This window comes from Equus quagga, chromosome 2 (assembly GCF_021613505.1).
Source record: "Equus quagga isolate Etosha38 chromosome 2, UCLA_HA_Equagga_1.0, whole genome shotgun sequence".
Lineage (NCBI taxonomy): Eukaryota > Metazoa > Chordata > Mammalia > Perissodactyla > Equidae > Equus > Equus quagga.
In genome coordinates this window covers 49,386,453-49,404,261 of record NC_060268.1, presented here as the reverse complement: position 1 = coordinate 49,404,261, position 17,809 = coordinate 49,386,453, and the positions used below count along the sequence as shown (strand labels likewise).

General features: G+C 36.1%; 1 protein-coding gene across 1 annotated transcript in view; it reads right to left on the bottom strand.

Annotated features, from left to right (window-relative positions):
• Positions 1-13,470, bottom strand: part of UNC13C (unc-13 homolog C) — a 351,117-nt gene extending 337,647 nt beyond the window's left edge. The window contains exons 1-2 of the mRNA XM_046653916.1: positions 13,419-13,470; positions 11,212-11,283 (exon numbers count right to left, since the gene is read on the bottom strand). Coding sequence (XP_046509872.1) covers positions 11,212-11,283; positions 13,419-13,466 — 120 coding nt within the window. The 5' untranslated portion in view covers positions 13,467-13,470. The remainder of the gene's footprint in view (positions 1-11,211; positions 11,284-13,418) is intronic.
• Positions 13,471-17,809: the final 4,339 nt, after the last annotated feature.

The window sequence follows — 17,809 nt, the reverse complement described above, 5'->3', positions numbered from 1 at the left end:
TCTCTTGATTACTGATTTAAGTGATGACAGTAAGCAGAACAATTCAGCTTGCTTGTTGTTCTCTCAGTGTTCTAGGGCCCAGTTCAATTACTGGAATACAAAGAACTCCCTAATCTTCCAGATTGGACTGGCCTCCACTATTGTGCAAGCTTCTTCCATAGCAGTGTACAGCTCTGATTACTTGATAATGTCTATGTCCCTGCTATACTGTAAACTCCAAGAGGGAAAGGATGATAAACACCTTCCTCAAAGCTATATCAATCCTCAGAGGCTATCCTAGTCTTTGACTTGAGATAGGTGCTCTGGAAACAATTTTAAAAAATGAATTTATATTACCATCCTTGGTCTGAGTTGGTTCTTGGCAAAACCGTGAAGTAGATGGAAAGTATTTTCAGTGCTGACCCTAACCCTCTAGAAACATCCCCACCCCTCTTTTGTGTCCTATCCAGGCCTCTTTTCCCTAGTTCTGTACCCTCCTTGACACTTTAACTCTCCCCAGACCCAAAGTATGCTTCTTGTACAATTCTTTCTGCAGGGGACTGCTTTCACCACCTATCCCATAGGAAGGAGCTCATCAACTAATTCATAAGAATGCCCTGGTGGCAGATAAAGGTTAAATGTGGCATGGTGATTTATATTTTAATGGGTGATAATTTTTAATAGCACACAGAATGACTTTCTAATGACAAGCCATTGGTGGGGTGGAAAATTCCACTGAAAGAGTAGCCAGGAGATCTGAGTTCCTTAGCATAGGTCCAATCACATGGCATTTAAAATGGACTTCCTTATGCAGGAGCTGCCTGCCGTATTTCTCTCCTTAGTGCCTAAACAGTGCCTATCATTGTCTCTGGCACGTAATAGGGGTGCAACACATTTTTTTGTGAAACAGATCTATGTTTTGCACTTATGGGTCTTGTTATTTACAGAGAAATTTAAGGTCTCTGAGTCTCACTTTCCTCCTCTACTATCTACAGTATTATTTTGAAGGTCAAATTATATGATGATAACAAAAGTATCCCATAGACTTCAAACCACTGCATAAATACTAAGTATTAGTATTGATAGTGGATTTTTAAGAAACAACCATAGACTAACAGAAAAGAGTCTTGTCTGGATGAGTCCTTCCCTATGCTTCTCATCTCCCACTATGCAGGTGACTTCCTGAGAGAAAGACTAGCACTCACTGAGGTTACATTGACAGATAATTTCACACAACTCCCTGATGCATAATGAATGCATATTTACATAAATCCTATAAGATCCTAGCTAATAAGTAATGCTGGAAGGGAAGTGTTTATATTTTACATTAATCATCCTTAAATCTCCTTTCAGAATATCTTCCCACAGTGTTGCAATGGCCAACTTTCCATTTTATTTTTAATTCCACAGTATAGTAACAGCATATTTCCCTTTACTAGTACATTCTCCGTACTATGTATTTTCCCAGAATATGTTTGGTAATGGTCCTGGGAGGTTCCCTGCCAGAGAGTTAAGCATTATTAACTTTTTTTTTTTTTAACTTTTCAATAGTCAAATCCAGCTGTGCCACTACAGGAGGGTCTAGTCAAACCTGATCACTTTGAGTGATCTATAGAGCAGCACTATGGTCAAATATGGGAATTACCCAGGTGGGGTTTTTACAGACAGAACAACTGGATCCATTAATTTTCAATAAAGATAGCCTGAGCAAAGCAAATCTCTTGGCTTCATTGCATAATGAAGATGTCTTGTCTTGCAAAGAACTATTAAGAGTTCTTTTTAGTTCTTTTCAGGAGCATGTATTATTCATCTTTCCTTCCCCTTTACTGCCTAGCAAAGTGGGTATCTTCAATATCATTAAAATGAATTGAATTATTCTTGGCATAACAGATTTTTCCATCAGCTGTCCATAGACAGTTTCCTGTTCAAGCTGGGCTGTGGGGCTTATGGTGTGTGTGTGTGTGTGTATGTGTTTAATATAGCATTTTAGGTTTAGCAAAAAAAATAAGCAGGGAACGTCTTAGTTATATTTGCAATCATATCAGGTAATTTGTTGCTTGTCTTAGTAGGGGAAAAATAACAATTCCAACTCAATGAAACACTAGTTGGGGATAGAAAACAGTCTGCTACTGAACGCAAGAAAAGTGAGAAATACATATGAACTTCAAAAAAAGAGATGGGCAAGGGGTTGTTTTTGAACATGAATTTATGCATATATCTTAGGATTAAGTAAATGATTAGTGCATGTTATCTAAACCCCTATGTCCATTTTTTCTTTTCATTGAATTCAAGTGATATATAGTCAGTCCTCAAAATCCTTAGGCTAGACAAGTAATACGTATAAGGAAAACTTGCTAAAAAATTAAACAGGATGTAGGAAAACAAATAAAAAATAGTTCTGAATAGACAGCTGAAAGGATTTCATTGAAATGTTTGGTTTGGTTTGGTTTGGTTAAACAGCCATGATCCATTTCATGAAAAAAGAGAGTGAAGCTAATTTAAAAGAAATAAGAAATATGGAAAATTTACTAGACAGAATATTGAAAATTAATTGAATGAGGCATTAAAATAAATTTCAACATTTAAAAGCTATAGAAGCTAGAGAAAAACATTGGGTAATTCACTGGAAGGTATATATGCCCAGTCTCAGGGAAATGATACGATAAGTCTTTTCACTCTTGATTTTGGGACACGAGCATGTGTTTATCAAAGCTGAAAATTACTCTAAAATAAATGATGTGAAAACATTTCTTACTCCAGCAAAGCATAAGATGAAGTGATGGTCAGTTTAGAAACTCAAGAAATGAACAGCTAGGGAAAGCATGTAAAGGTACATCTCATAAGAGGGAATTCTTACATCTCAGGGGAATGCTGCCTCTTGGGGAAAAAAGGTGCTTTCTCAGCAGCAAAATGAGACCAGATCAAACTAGAATATAAGAAGGACAGAGAGTGTTGGAATTTTTGTGGAATTAGGCAAAAAGATAGGATGAGGGCCACTGAGTGAAAGCAACACAGAAAAAACAAGGGGAAATTCTAACATTAGCCATAGACCATAGGAAATGAAAGTCTGTAACTCATCAATAGGAGCTGGATTAAAGGGAAGAGAAAATTTTTCTTTTAATTTAGCACTTAGAATAGGTAGAAAGATTAGGTAGAGCTAATAGGATCCTAGCAGAAATGCAAGGATGGGACTGGGCATGGTAACAAGAGAGGGTCTCTGGCCTGGGTAAAGCCTAGGAGAGGGTGGTCTCAAGAACAAGCAAAATCCGAATTATGAGATTAGGACCCAAGGGCATGGTGGATTCAGCAATTTGGGGGGCTTGCTGTTAATCTATTTTAAATACTTCTAAACTTTTCAAATCTTCTACAACAAACATATATTATTTTCTAAAATGTATGTATTTTCTGATTATAATAAAATGCATGCTCATCGTAAAAATAATTTATAAACCAAGAAAGCACAAAAACAAAAAGTAAGTTACTTGATTTTTCAAATTTAGGCATGGTTTGATGTGTGTTCTTCCACTGGTTTTTTCTACTTATAGACATGATGTAAGACTTCCACAATAAGAAAAAAAAACCCAATAAACATTATTTTTACATTACTGAAGTGATTCTAGAAAAGAAGGCACTTATTATTGTGTGTAGACATTGTTTTAACCTGTAGAAATGAGGGTAAGAAATGCTTTTATTCTGATAAGACTTTGCAGCCAAGTACAAGCTACAGACTACAAAGGAGAGGATGCTCGTATTCTAGACAAATATTTTGTCAAAAATTTCTGCTCCAAGAAACTGGAATTTAAAGTGAGTTGCCCTAATACATCACTTTTTGAACAATTAGGACACTGGAAAGAAATGAATTGCCTTTTATATTCGTAACTATATGAGGAAATTAAAGTGAGTTCAAGAAATAAAGCAATCAGGCCTCCTGCCAACAGCAATGACTAGTGTTTTTAGACCATCAATATCCGAATCTACCAACTGCTAATACATCTAACAGGAACAAAGCTTGTCTGCCTCCATTTGCCATATACCTTTTCTCTTTCTCCCCTAATGAAGTTCTATTTTCCTCCTCATCCTGTGGGTTTCCCTCATGGCATTATGTAAACCATTTCTTTCCTATACTAAAAAATAAATCACATTTTGGTAATTTTGAGAAAAAATATGCTTCTTGTTTTGAAGCATTTTTCAAGTACTTGAGGCGTGCTTTTTAGAAAAAAAAATCTATTTGCTGTCCTGTAGGTATCATTTTACTATTTCTGGACAAAAACATCAGAAGGATTTGCAGAGCAAAGATTAGGTACAAAGTGACCTTTGAAATTTGTTATAAACATGAAGGCAGAACAACAGTAGATTAAGTTCCTGAGTATAAAAACAGACATAATTTCAGGGTTGATTTACTCATCAGAATAATCATCACATAAGATTGGCTGTAGAAGATAAAATTACTCAGGTAAATTTTGTTTTGTGGCAGAAAGTGCAAACAAAGACTAAAAGTTATGTGCCTATCCGTGGAAGACTATAAGTAATTTGCTTTTACTTGTATCATTTTATAACAGATACTGATTATCATTGACCTAAGTAACTTATGGGGTGAGTCCAAATAAAGAGGACAGAACAATGATAAAGTGAATGATTCAATAACTCAAGGAGAGTACAACATAGGATATGCTGTCTGTTATCACATGCAACATCTGAAAACAAATTCAGATAGATTGTCATGTACTGTATACTTTTTCTCCAATTCCAACTTCCAGTGAAAATGTATACATAAATAATGGAGGTGGTGTGAGATGAGTAATTTATTAAATGTAAGAGGACAAACAAGTGAATTCCTTTACTGGGGGAAACTTTAGTTATTTTAATGTGGAAGTTTTAATTTTTACCACTTGGGGTAGAGAACAAGTTTTTATAAATCTTCTACAGAGGCCATGAAAGAGTAGGAAGAAGGGTTAGGATACTGCAAACGGAAGAGAGAGAAAAAGGAGACCATCCTCCTTAAAGGAAACCCATCCTACTGTCTTCTTGTCTAACCAAGCAAAGCCAATCATGGAGCCATGGAAAGTTGTGTGGTAAAAGTAATTAATAATAAAAATAATAACTAGCATTTACCATATACATATGTGCCCAAAAAGACTGAAGTGCTTTCTGTTTGTGATCTCACGTGATTTCCCCCGCAACCCTCTGGAAATATTAATATATCATTTTACATATTGGAAAACTGATCTGGTGACATGGCTGCTAAGTTGATATAGCCTACTAGAGAAGTGTTGGAAAAAATATTTTAATATGTAGAAGAGCCCAAAAGAAAGATTCCCCAGGTGCCTGAAAAAAAAAGAAAGAAACTTAATGCGAGAATTACAAAAGCTGATTCTGTGGAAACCCAAGGGATGTGTTTGGAATCCAGTTAAATTCCATGGCCTGGAAAGCTGGGGTCTTCACACCATTTTCAGATGTGAGATTTCGACTTTCCTTCTACCTAATGTGGGTATTGAGGGTGGTAATGACAGCCTAAGCATTTTCAGATCTTTCTGGTTTTAAAGGGATAGAATTATTGACTAACTTTAAAATTTTAAAAATAAAATATTTTTATCAAACATTTAAGAACTATAGTCACGATATTAAAAGAAACGGTATAGATAATTTTAGTCTATTTGATGGAGAAGAGGGAAAATAAAAACAACTCAATCTACACAAAAGAAGCTTGGAAAGGTAATAAAGTAAAAGAAAAAAGAGGAAGTGAATTTTTAAAAGTAAAAGAACTAAGCACAAACATATTATTATAAATGTAAGTTGATTGAATTCACCTATAAAAAGAGAAAATCTCAGACTGAATTTTAAAATTAAGCTATGTGTTTTTTATGAGATACACATAAAACCACATTAAAATTTAAAGAAAGTCCCAGAGGGGCCAGCCCCGTGGCTGAGTGGTTAAGCTTGCGCGCTCCACTTTGGTGGCCCAGGGTTTCACAGGTTCGGATCCTGGGTGCAGACATGGCACCGCTCACCAGGCCATGTTGAGACAGCATCCCACATGCCACGACTAGAAGGACCCACAACTAACATATACAACTATGTACTGGGGGGATTTGGGGAGAGAAACAAAAAAAAAAAAAAAGGAAGAAGAAGATTGGTAACAGTTGTTAGCTCAGGTGCCAAACTTTAAAAAAAACAAGAAAGTCCTAGAAAAAGTTCTATCAAGGAAATATTGACCTAATCAATCTAGTGTAGCTGTATTAATATCACATAGAATATATTTTAAGGATAAAGCATTTAAGAGACCAATAAGATAATTACCAAAAGTTGAAAGAAATAATTTTTCAGGAATATAGAAGTCCTGAAACTTAAGTACCCAAGAGAAAAAGCTCACATGGATATCTGCAAAATTGATTATGTACTAAGCCATAAATCAACCCTCAATTAAATACTAAAGACTGAATAAGTCCATGTCCTGAGCACAATGCAGTAACAAAAATAAAGCTCATATGACTTATCTTTTGAAGATTAAAGAAAATATTTTCTAAATAATGGGTGAGTCAAAATACTAATCATTGGATCATTTATGAAATGATTATATCTAACAACAATGAAAGCACTATATATCAAAAAGCATATGACGCAGCTAACGTGTGCTGAGAGGAAAATGAATAGCTTTGAATGCATATGTTAGAAAAGAGAAAAAAGAAATTAAATTACAACATACAAGTGTGGTAAAAAAAAAACAAAAGCAAGGAAATAATAGATATAAAATCTTTGAAGTCTGGAAGGAGAAAGAAAGCAAGGAAAGAATATACAAAGGATGGAAATATTTTCTAAGACTGAGTCACGGATAGATAGGTGTATGTATTATTGTTATTTATTGCCTTCACTTATATTGTAAATATTTTTGTATATATGAAATGGATAATAACAACAATAAAAATTAATAAACTACATATTCAACTCAATAAATTAGAAAAGTAGCTTCAGGATATATACAAAGAGGGCAGAGGATGAATCTAAACAGGGCAAGCAGAAATAAACAAAACAGAAAACAAAGGAACACTATAGAGTTAACAAAACAAATGCCAGAGAAATCTCTTGCAGTACTGATTTGACAAATGAGAGAAAAAATACAAGTAAATGATAAGTTGAAAACAGCACAAGCTTTATAAATCATAATACAATTATGTTAACAATTTGATGGTACTAAATTTTAAAATTTAGAAAAAAAGGATAGCTTTCTGGGAAAAATATAAATTATCAAAGACAAATATTTCAAGCACCTGAATAGAATTATTATATTAAATAAATTCATTCAGTAGTCAAATAACCTCTCTTAAAAAAACTGCAAGATGGTTTTAGAGGCAAGTTTTGCCAGTCTTTCAAGGTATAGCAATACTTACCTTATGAGAAGTGACAAAAAGGAAAGCTCCCCCACTTATTTTATGAAACTAGTTTATTATTGATGCCAAAATTATTCAAGGACATAGTAACCATAAACCATTTTACTTATGAACATAGATGTAAAAATCTTACATAATTGGAAAATGTGAGAAAATCAAGGCCAACAGAGTTTCGGTTACTTGCTCAAGTTCCCACAGCTAGTAAATAATGGAGCTGGACCAGAATCTATCTCCAGCCAAAGACTATACTCTTGAAGAAGGATAGAAGCAGGACTAATAGCAATACTTTTAAACAAGAGATAATCTTAAATCTGGCTTCATTACTGCTCATTCTCTTGTCAGTCCTCCCTGGAATATGACCCTCAGCTACAAGAGGCATTGGACTCAGCATGTACTCTGGATACCTGATTGAGGACCCCAGTCCCACCTCCCTGACTGCCCCCTGACAATCTGCTAAGACTCTTTCATCTGGCAAGACATTTCTCTTAATTCTCCCAAACTGTGAGATAAGTATTATTACTCTCATTTTACAGATGAAGTAAACAAGTCTCAGGGATATAACGAGAACTGATAAGAAACAAGTTCTCAAAGGTACTAAGAGGTGGAGCTGAGATTCAAATTCAGGCCCACATCACTTCAACACTCATGCCTCTTGTTTGAAAGTGGTCCTGTTCCTGAGCAGGAGGTCCAGAGTACCTGGGTGTACTGTGAACCTGCAGCTTCTGGATTGAATCCTAGACATCAGAGAGGTGTTCTGACCTGCTTCTTCCTTCCATGTTATCTTTCTAGTGTCATACTAGGAAGAGGGCCCAGGTCTGGCCTCCGGATTGCTTCCAAACCAACTTCTTGTCATTTCTTTTATTAAGCCTGAATCCTGTTATTGGAAGAAAGACCCCCACTCTCCTAGACAAACCAATCCTTACTGAGAATTGACACTTTTGGAAGCATGCCATTAGATCAGCCCCCTGAACATGGTCATCAACCCAGATAGAAAAAACACGATTCTAGGATCCCTTTTCAGTTTAGTGATTTGGAGTTCTCACACTGCTTGAGTTTCTCAGAACCCTCACCTAAGCCTGTCTTAGTGTAAATATTCCTGCCTGTAGAAACTTCCATTATGACCTGTAGCATCAGTGGGTACAAAACATACTATTTCAGATCCCCTTCCACTATATGATAAGCCTCATAATGGCAGGGATTTTCAGCTGAGTTGTTCACTGTCTTATTTCCAGAATCTGAAACAATGTCTGACATGTAGAAAATGGTCAATTAATATTTGTTGAATTATTGAATGGATCTACTTTTATTGTCCCACTGTTGGGTTCATACCTTGGAAACTATCACTCTGTGAAAGCAAACACAAGGCAGGAGAGTATAATGCCAGGCAAAGACTATTGTTGTAGTATATGGAGACTAGATTGTTATTCCTTCTTGTGTTATTAAGCCAGATGGAAATGTTCAGAAACTGAAGTCCATAGCACTTACTTGATTGAGATTCACAATCACCCCCACTAGCTCCTTGTGAGTGAATTGGAACTGGTGATGGATGGGGCACCTGGCAGTGCTTCACCACCGCCAACAGGGTGTTAAGGGAGGCTGCGCTGCTGACCATCGTCACCTCGCATCAGACTTTAGAGCTCCCTCCTCATTTGGAAGAGATAACTGAGCTTTTTACCGTCCTAAATCTCTTTAACTAAAAGAGAAGTGCTACCATTCAGTATTTTCCACATGCCCAAGCCATTTTTCTTCATGTAAAGGCAAATATTTCATGCTTTCACATTGAGGGTGCCTAGGAAGACTTTCAGCACCGAGAAGTAGAAATTATTCGCTTCAACATTTATGTTAGTAGCCCATGTAACAACTTAATGCGACAGCTTGTCAAAAGTGATATTTAATGTGCCTCTTGTACAGAAGTCATATTTCATTTACTTTTTGAGACATGGGCCCAAGGGAAATGGGCTTTATGAATTTTAGAAGAAGCTGATGGACTCCATTCATCCATCCAACAACCACGCAAAGTCTTTTACGTAAGACTTCTGAAACTAAAGAAGTAAAATGACATTTTTAAGCTGTTGGAAAGTAGAACAAGAGCTAACTTAACCATAAAGCGAGGGTGTGCTCCCTGTTCAGGGCCTCAGAAAATGTAGTAGCATTCTTCTAATTTCTATTGCTTTCCTGTTAACTTTTCATAGGAATGAATATTTGTGGTTCAAACCACATACCATATTTTAAAATATAAGAAAGGTATAGTGTAGGAGTTTATCAATAAAAACCTTTGTCTTGATTATTTCCTCAAAAGCAAAGGACTAGATACTTTGAGACTCAGCAAGCAATATGGGGCTTACTCATACACCAGAGGATATTTACTTTCTCTTCTATCTAAACACTACTCAAAATACTATATGGCATCATAAATATAATAGATAAACATAGGACCTTGTGGAACTAGACACATTTTTTTAATCCTGTGGCACAATAGAAAATGTTTTAACTTGCGGTAGACTCAGATATTCAAATGAACACATATTGTTTTGGCGATGTGTATTGGGATGGGAAATGTTTGCTGACAGAGACCCAGGAAATGCTGGCTTTGGGGAAGCCAGGACAATGATGGGAAGAAGAGAATGAGAAATAGAAGTAGAAATAATGGTGTCAGATGTCAAACGTATAGAAATTTAAAACAAGTAAGGTAATATTATTGGCCAAATTTTATTCTTTAAGAGTGGAAAGTCACTAAAATTGAGAAAGGTAGAGTATATTAGTTCCCATAAGGGAGGGCAAAGATTAATTGTCTCCAGAAAAAGCCCCAGTAGAGAGGCTGTGCAGAATGCAGTTACCATGGCATAACATCCATGGCAATTAGAATTGTCCAACAGTTTTCTACAAGCCCCTTATGCCCAGGCTATACCTAAAGCCAATTAAACCAGAATCACATGGAGTGAGACCAGCCCTTGGTATGTTTTAAAGCTCCCCCAGGTGACTCTAATGAGCCAAATTTAAGAATACTGACGTAGATATTCGCAGCCTACTTGAATCTTCTAATCTCATTGGTTCTTTCATTGAGCAAGAATTTATAAAGCACCTACCTCATGGCAGACAGTGTACAAATAAGAGGAACGAAGTAGTTAACAAGAACAATAAACCAGGTATAGAGCTACCATCAAGGACATCAGAGTGTAAAAAAAAAAAAAAAAAACGGTTTATGCAAAACAATCAAATTAATTGTAATAACAATGATAATAAAAACAGCAGCTTGTATTTATTGTTTACCCTAGGCTCTGCCAAGTGCTAAACATGTATTCACTCCGTTAATCCTGTATCTTACTATTACCTCACTGTACGGATGAGAGGACTCGGACTCAAGAAGCTACCTAGCTTGCCCGGTATAATGTCAATGCTAATTTAGTAGTACAGATGGGACTCATGCCAGGCAGCCTTTACTCTCAACCATACTACACTATAGAGGTCATGATTAAATGCTAGAAAAGCCTGGAGGAGGAAACTAATAATTTACCCAAAAGAGGAGGGTGTTTGTGAAAGCCTCATAAAGGAGGCAAAACTTAAAAATTTAGCAGGATTTTTTGAGGGGGAGAATAACAGGTAAACTGTGTTACGATGGACTAGCATTTGTAAAGATGAGAAGCTTCATGAATATTCGAGCAGCAGAGGATAGTTTGTATGATAGAGAAGGTGAGGCCAAGAGGAAATTTGTTTGGGGTCAGACTCTCCCTATTCTCCCAGGTATTTCTGGAACATTGGAACTGACATTACAAATGAGTGGCTCAAGCAGAATGGTTTTCTCCTGGACTATGATGAATATATAGTTAGTAATTGACTCTGCACCTACCAGTTCCTCATTGTTTAGTGATGTCCTAATCACCATAGCCAGGGAGAGTCCAGATTTCCGGGCAGCCAGAGTCTAAAACAGATAGAATTATGAGTTATTTGTACATGAGGTGGCTGCTATGCACATAGAATGTGAAAATGTAAGAATATCAATGTTCATGTTTTAGTCAGTAGAGACTTGCCATTTCCAGTAGTCAGCCAGTTCAACCAGAATGTGGAATCATAGAACATCAAAGCTGAAAAAGGCCCCTTAGATCATCAAACCCAACCCTTACATTTTACAGATAAGAAAACTGAGGCCAGCAAGGCAGATGACCAGCCCAAGTTTTCCAGGCTAGCAAGATGCTTCTAGAAAATTGTTCTTCACCAAGGAGGTCATGATCACATTCTTTCATAAAACATGACAACTGATACAGAGCCAGCTGATCTGTACGATAGCTTGGAATCACAATTGGTGCTAGATGGTTCCTGAGTTATTCATAGTTCTATGGAATATTCTTCCAGGATATTTTCTTCAAAATGTCCATTTTATCACTTGAGAATCATCACACCCCTGTTTGTTCTCTTCACTCAGTGTTGGTAACTTAGGTGATTTTAAATAAGACTCAAGTCCCTTTAGTTTCTCCTATAAAATAGAACCACCATACCCTTCCTACCTGAAGCATATGCAATATAATAAACTTGACAGTGCCATAGAGAACTCTGGAATCAGAAGTTTTATATGGGGAAATTAAATCTGCTCTCTGATTAGGAGCAAAAGGAAGTCATTGTGGAGTAATGCATCTGGTCATAAATATATCTCCTTGGAGATACAAAGTCATGCATCCAAATAAAATTCAGCACAATCCTAAGTGGGGAAGTCACTCTCCACTCATCTGCACCCTTAGCCTATAAACCTATAGAGGGCTTACCTACGAAGGCTTACCCAAGATGATCTTCCATCTCTGAGAACTAGTGTCCATAAAATTACGTTTCTAGTCTGTATTTGCACCTGTTGTTTACATAAGTTGTTCAGTCTTTCAGAATTGAACTAGATATTAAATTCTTGGAGAACCATAACTTCTTATTCTTGTATGTTTCTCTCTTTATATTTCCCCATCTTGCTCTTTTTTACCCCAAGAATAAGTCCAGTGTACATTTGAGATTACAAACATTAATTAAATAAAGTGAAAATCACTTACCATGGCCTGAAGATTCCAAGTGACAGAGGAAACAAAGTGCACACAATTAGACATAAGAAAGGTTAGAAAAAGAGTATAATGATGTCAAATAAGCCTAACAATTTAAAATAATATCCACACTACAATGGCAGAAATTCAAGCTAGTTGTACAGACATGTCATGCTTTCCAGTATAAGATATTTCCAGTCAAGATTATATCTTTCCTAATTTGAAACTAAAGTGATGGCCTTCAGATAAAGGTTTTCACAGAAAAACCAAAAATTACTGATATCAAGAAATTGTGCAAATTCTTGCCAAAAGGGAAATTTTGGCTTCTCTGGGGAAAAATATGTTTTCACGGCAGAAACTATTAAGAATATGCCTCCAGAAAAATGTGACGACCCTGTGGATGATAGAAAACGTTTTTTAATGCTATTTGTGTTTGTAATCTAATACAGATCATTGTCAATTCTTTGTATCTCTAGGTGGTCGCCAGCATATTTCATTATAGGAGAGTTTGGGTTATTTAGAGTTATGTCCAGGGCTAATAAAGGTTTCAATGACTTGGGAGCCATGGTTTTCTTTAGATAGTGGAACAGCTTAATAGTTTGGCCAGACTTGATCTTAATATAATAGAATAAAGAATTGATTAGTATTATCTGCTTGCTTTATAAAGTATTAAAGTCTACTGGGTTAAGGCGAAGAAGTTCAAATCAAGCCTTTAACTGCAAAATAAACCCGTGGTCACTCATAACACTGAACACATCAAAGCCCAGTTGCAGCAGCTCACTTGGCATGCTGTGTGACTTCTTTTCACTCCATTATAGGATCATTTTAACTCAATTTGTAATTTCAACTAATATCAAAAGCTGTCAAAAGATTAGAACTATTTCTTCCATCTAATAGATTTTTAAGAAATAATAAATATAATACTTGCTGGATCTAGCTTCTTGTATGTTTCATTCTATGAAATACTTACAGGCTAGGCATTTAATGAGAGGAAAAGACAACACATGCAATCAAAGAGAATTAAACAGGAGCGACTTACCACATCTCGTACAATAGGCAAAGTCTTTTTCCTGCGGAGATCTGGCATACTGTCAATCCCGTAAAGTCCCCGCCCAGCCCTGAAAGAAGAAAAACAGGACTGATTTCAATGGGGACTTCTTAGAAGAAAAATTCCACTGTTCGTAGTAAAAAGACTATGAAAAACATTAATGGATGCCACGGTTTTCAACTGGTTCACAAAGCAGCAAGGATCCAAGACTCCAGGACCTTGACCATTGAGAAGGAGAGACTCCAGCTACCACACTTAGTGGTCACTTGCCTTCTTGGATAGTTCCATACATTGAAACTTTAAAATATACATGGTCTGGTTTGACACACTGTTTTACTGTCAGTATCACTGAGAGGATAATCAAAATTGTTGGATATATGGAACTTTGTACCTCCTGAAAGCAACAGAACCAAACCATTTTTTGGTGAAAGTTTGGTCTGCAATGGTAAAGAAAATACTTTAATTGTAAAAATATCATTTTTGTGTGTGTTGTGTCTTCACAGATTAAACTTCAAAGTGGCGTCCAAGGATCCATAGATACATTTAAAATATTAGTGATTACCCTAATACAAGAATTTCTACTAATCAGAATTTATCCACACATAAATGCACAGGATTAAAATAACTTGTTATACAAGGATGTTCACTGTAACATTTTTTTTGTAACAGCAAGAAAAGCTAGGTAACCTAAACATTCAACAATAGTATATTGATTAAATGAATTATACTGAATTATACAATGAGAAGAACGCAATAACTAGGTAAATATGTATATGTGAAAAATATGCATAGTATATTAAGTAAAAAAAGCAATTTTGCATATTAGTAAGTTTAGTATGCTCTTATACATGTGTATATTTTTTATGCACAGAAAATATCTAGAAAGATAATCATCAAATTAATAACTATTGATACCTCTGTGGAGTGAAATTGGATGAGAGAAAAAGAGAAGACTTTCACTATGTTATAAATTTGGTAATGCTCAATGTTTTTATAATAAACATGTGCCATTTTTGCTATTTAAAATAATTTTAAGAGATACTACTAATTATGTTTATTAAAAATTAGTTTAACTCATTGAATTTGATTTTTTATTATATCAAAGCTAGTCTTCTTATACAACCAAAAAGGTGCTAAAATCACTGATGATAATCTCTCCTTATGCTCACTTGAACTATAAAACTCTTTCTAACTTCTAGCTTAGAATCAGCTTTTTCACCAGGAACAATACAATTCATATTTCTGGGTGTTAGTGGGGAGAACTCTGCCACCAGAACAGGCTACAATAGGCAATAATAGGTTACCAGCATTTTATAGTCCAGTTTTCCACTGACACAGAGATGGCTTCTGTGTTCTTGCTGCTTAGCTTTAAAAAGGGAAGCCTTTATTTTATTGGATTTTCCTTAGTAACCAAGGTCTTTCCTCCACTACTTCTAGTTGTATCACTTACTCGCTTGGTGATCTTGAACAACTCACTAAATTGTTCATACAACTCTTGTAAAATAGTAATAAAAGCAAAATATTAATAAAGATAAAATGGTAATAAACAGTGATAATGCCATAACTCATATGTTTGAGAATGAGGATTAAATGCAGTAATATATGTAGATTGTTAAAACCACTGCAGGGGAAGGCCCCATGGCCGAGTGGTTAAGTTCGCGGGCTCCGCTTTGGAGGCCCAGGGTTTCGCCGGTTCAGATCCCAGGCACGGACACGGCACCGCTCATCAGGCCATGCTGGGGTGGCGGCCCACATGCCACAACTAGAAGGACCCACAACTAAAACATACAACTACGTATTGGGGGTTTTTGGGGAGTAAAAGCAAGAGAAAAGAAAAGAAGATTGGAAACAGTTGTTAGCTCAGGTGCCAATCTTTAAAAAAAACCAATGCACATGAGTAAGAAGGATGTGTTAAACTCAATGATGAACAAATTATACTTAAGGTCATGCACTTCACCTTAAAGTTACCTTTAGTTTAGATCACAGAATACAGGAAAATAGTAAATGTGGGGCAGAGATCAAGAAAGAGGAAAGAAAGAAGAGAAGGAAAGGAGAAAAGATAAGAGGGAAGACAGTGTGCATGGCAGGGGGAGATTACATTTAAGATCCTGTCCACACTGATCCTATGAGAAAGGAGTTAATACAGTTTCCATCATTGCCCACCAAATGCCAATTGACACCCTCTAGGGCAAGGGCTATGATAATCACAGTGACAGTCAAAGATCAAGAATTGGGGCCACAAAAAGGAATCATTGGCAGCATGCTCTTATGAACTGCAAGAAATGCAGAATTGAGAAGGGGAAAAGAGCAATTAATTTGTTTTTCCTTCTTCTCAATAACCATCTTCAGAAAATGAACCAAATACTCTCTCAATGTAACTTCTCGCTTCCCTCCTACCCTCTTTCCACATTCTTCCCACTCCCTGCTAGCTCATGCTTGACCTCTCACATCCCAAACACCAAATATATGGGTAAAGGATTATGTGAGTGGGTTTCTAGAAGGATTTTTCCAGTTCCATTTGCTCCAATCTAAGGCTCTGATTCCAAGCAGTTTCTACTTTATCCCCTCTCTGAACAGAATTAATAATGGCATGAAGTGTACATTAATAAATGTCTTTTCACCACATTACATGGCAATTATACTAACTAGCTGCCTTTCAGTGTTTTGAAATGTTTTGACTCCCTTATAATGTGACTTTAATAACTATGTAAAGAAACACATTCAGTTGTGATAATGGGTGAGAAAGTGATTTATAAACTGCAATGTGTTATATAAATGAGTTGTATGTTTTCTTCCTATCAATAATGATTTTTCTTTATGTTTTCCTTCTCATGAAACATAATTCAAATTCCCAAACACACCTAGAATCTTGAGCAACCCTATATACTCACAAATTCAGGAATCAGTTACACACATATATTTTCTTGGGCCTCACACTTCACCCCATGCTTGTCTCATCAGAACAGAGGTATCCAAGGACCCAGACCAAACCTGAGCATTACAGAATAATGAGCCCAAGTTAGAAGACACGGATCCAAAATTCATCTCTGTCTCATCTGAGTCTCAGACAGACTGACTGAGACAGACTCGTCTGAGTCTGTCATTTAATTTTGTTGAACCTATGTATGGTTATATAGAATTGTAATGCAATAAAAGTGTTCTCTTAATCTTCACAGATAGCCTCAAAAAAGTTCTTTATCAGTTGTGTTTCTTTATAATTTTACAATTTCATCATTACTATAAGAAGTTTATATAAACATATACTTTCATGAACTTATCCATCAAGTAATAACAAAGATTTTATTGCAAACCTGAACCTTAAAAAAATCTGCCCTAATGGCCTCATCTCATGAATAGAGAAGTGTTTGGTGAATACTATGAAGCTCTACACATGTAATCTATTTTCATAATATTTATGGAGAGGCTTCCTAACCAGGAGAGGTGTGAGAGAGATTAAATAGGAAAAAACGGTAAAGACTGTAAATATCAGTAGATAAGTAAATCATTGACTTTCCAAGAAAGAGGTCAAGTTAATGGATATTAGTTAAAATCCAAAGGAACTAACTAGGCTCAACGATGAGGAGGTCAGAGGAAGTCATCAACAAAGGCAATAGCAGACAAGTAATTCCGAAGCTGAGATCTGATTCTAGGGAAGAAGCTCTTTGATTTCAGCCCTTTCTCATATAGATGAGTGGATTAAGCTGACCCTAACTGTATCCAGGAAACTAGCTAAAAATAGCCAATATTTATGTGGTGCTTACCAGGAGCCAGATATAATGCCAGCAGTTATACCCAAACTTTACATGAATTACCTCATTTTATTCTCAAGAAATCAAATGAGGTATAGGAACAAGTACTTCTCTGATATTATACATGAGGAAATGGAAGCACAGAACGATTCAGAATGATCCCCAAGGTCATTGTCTAATAGTTAGCAGCGTCAGAATTTGAACCCAAGATCTATGACTTACCATGCTCTACTGCTTATATGATTGGATCGTTCCATATTTATAACACACTATGAGGTGAGGCTTACGATTAATTCCGTTAATGTAACTAAAGTTAAGCAACTTACCTAGGTCCAGAAGTATATGGCAGAGCTTGATTTCCATTGCAGGATTGTCTTACCTCAAACCTCATGTTCTTAATAACTAATACTTTTTGGCAGGAGGAAATAAGAGGCCTGTCCCAGTCCATCTAGAGGTGATGCCAGTATTTGAAACTTTTTCAATGTATTCCTAGAGAGTACTATCTTCAGATCAGAAACCCTATATCACTGGATAAGACACTCCCAACCCTCCCCAAGGAGTTCCTCTCCAGCTATTTAAGTGTCTCCCTAGGAAAAAGGAGCCTTTTAGACTATAGACATTGCAAATGGGACA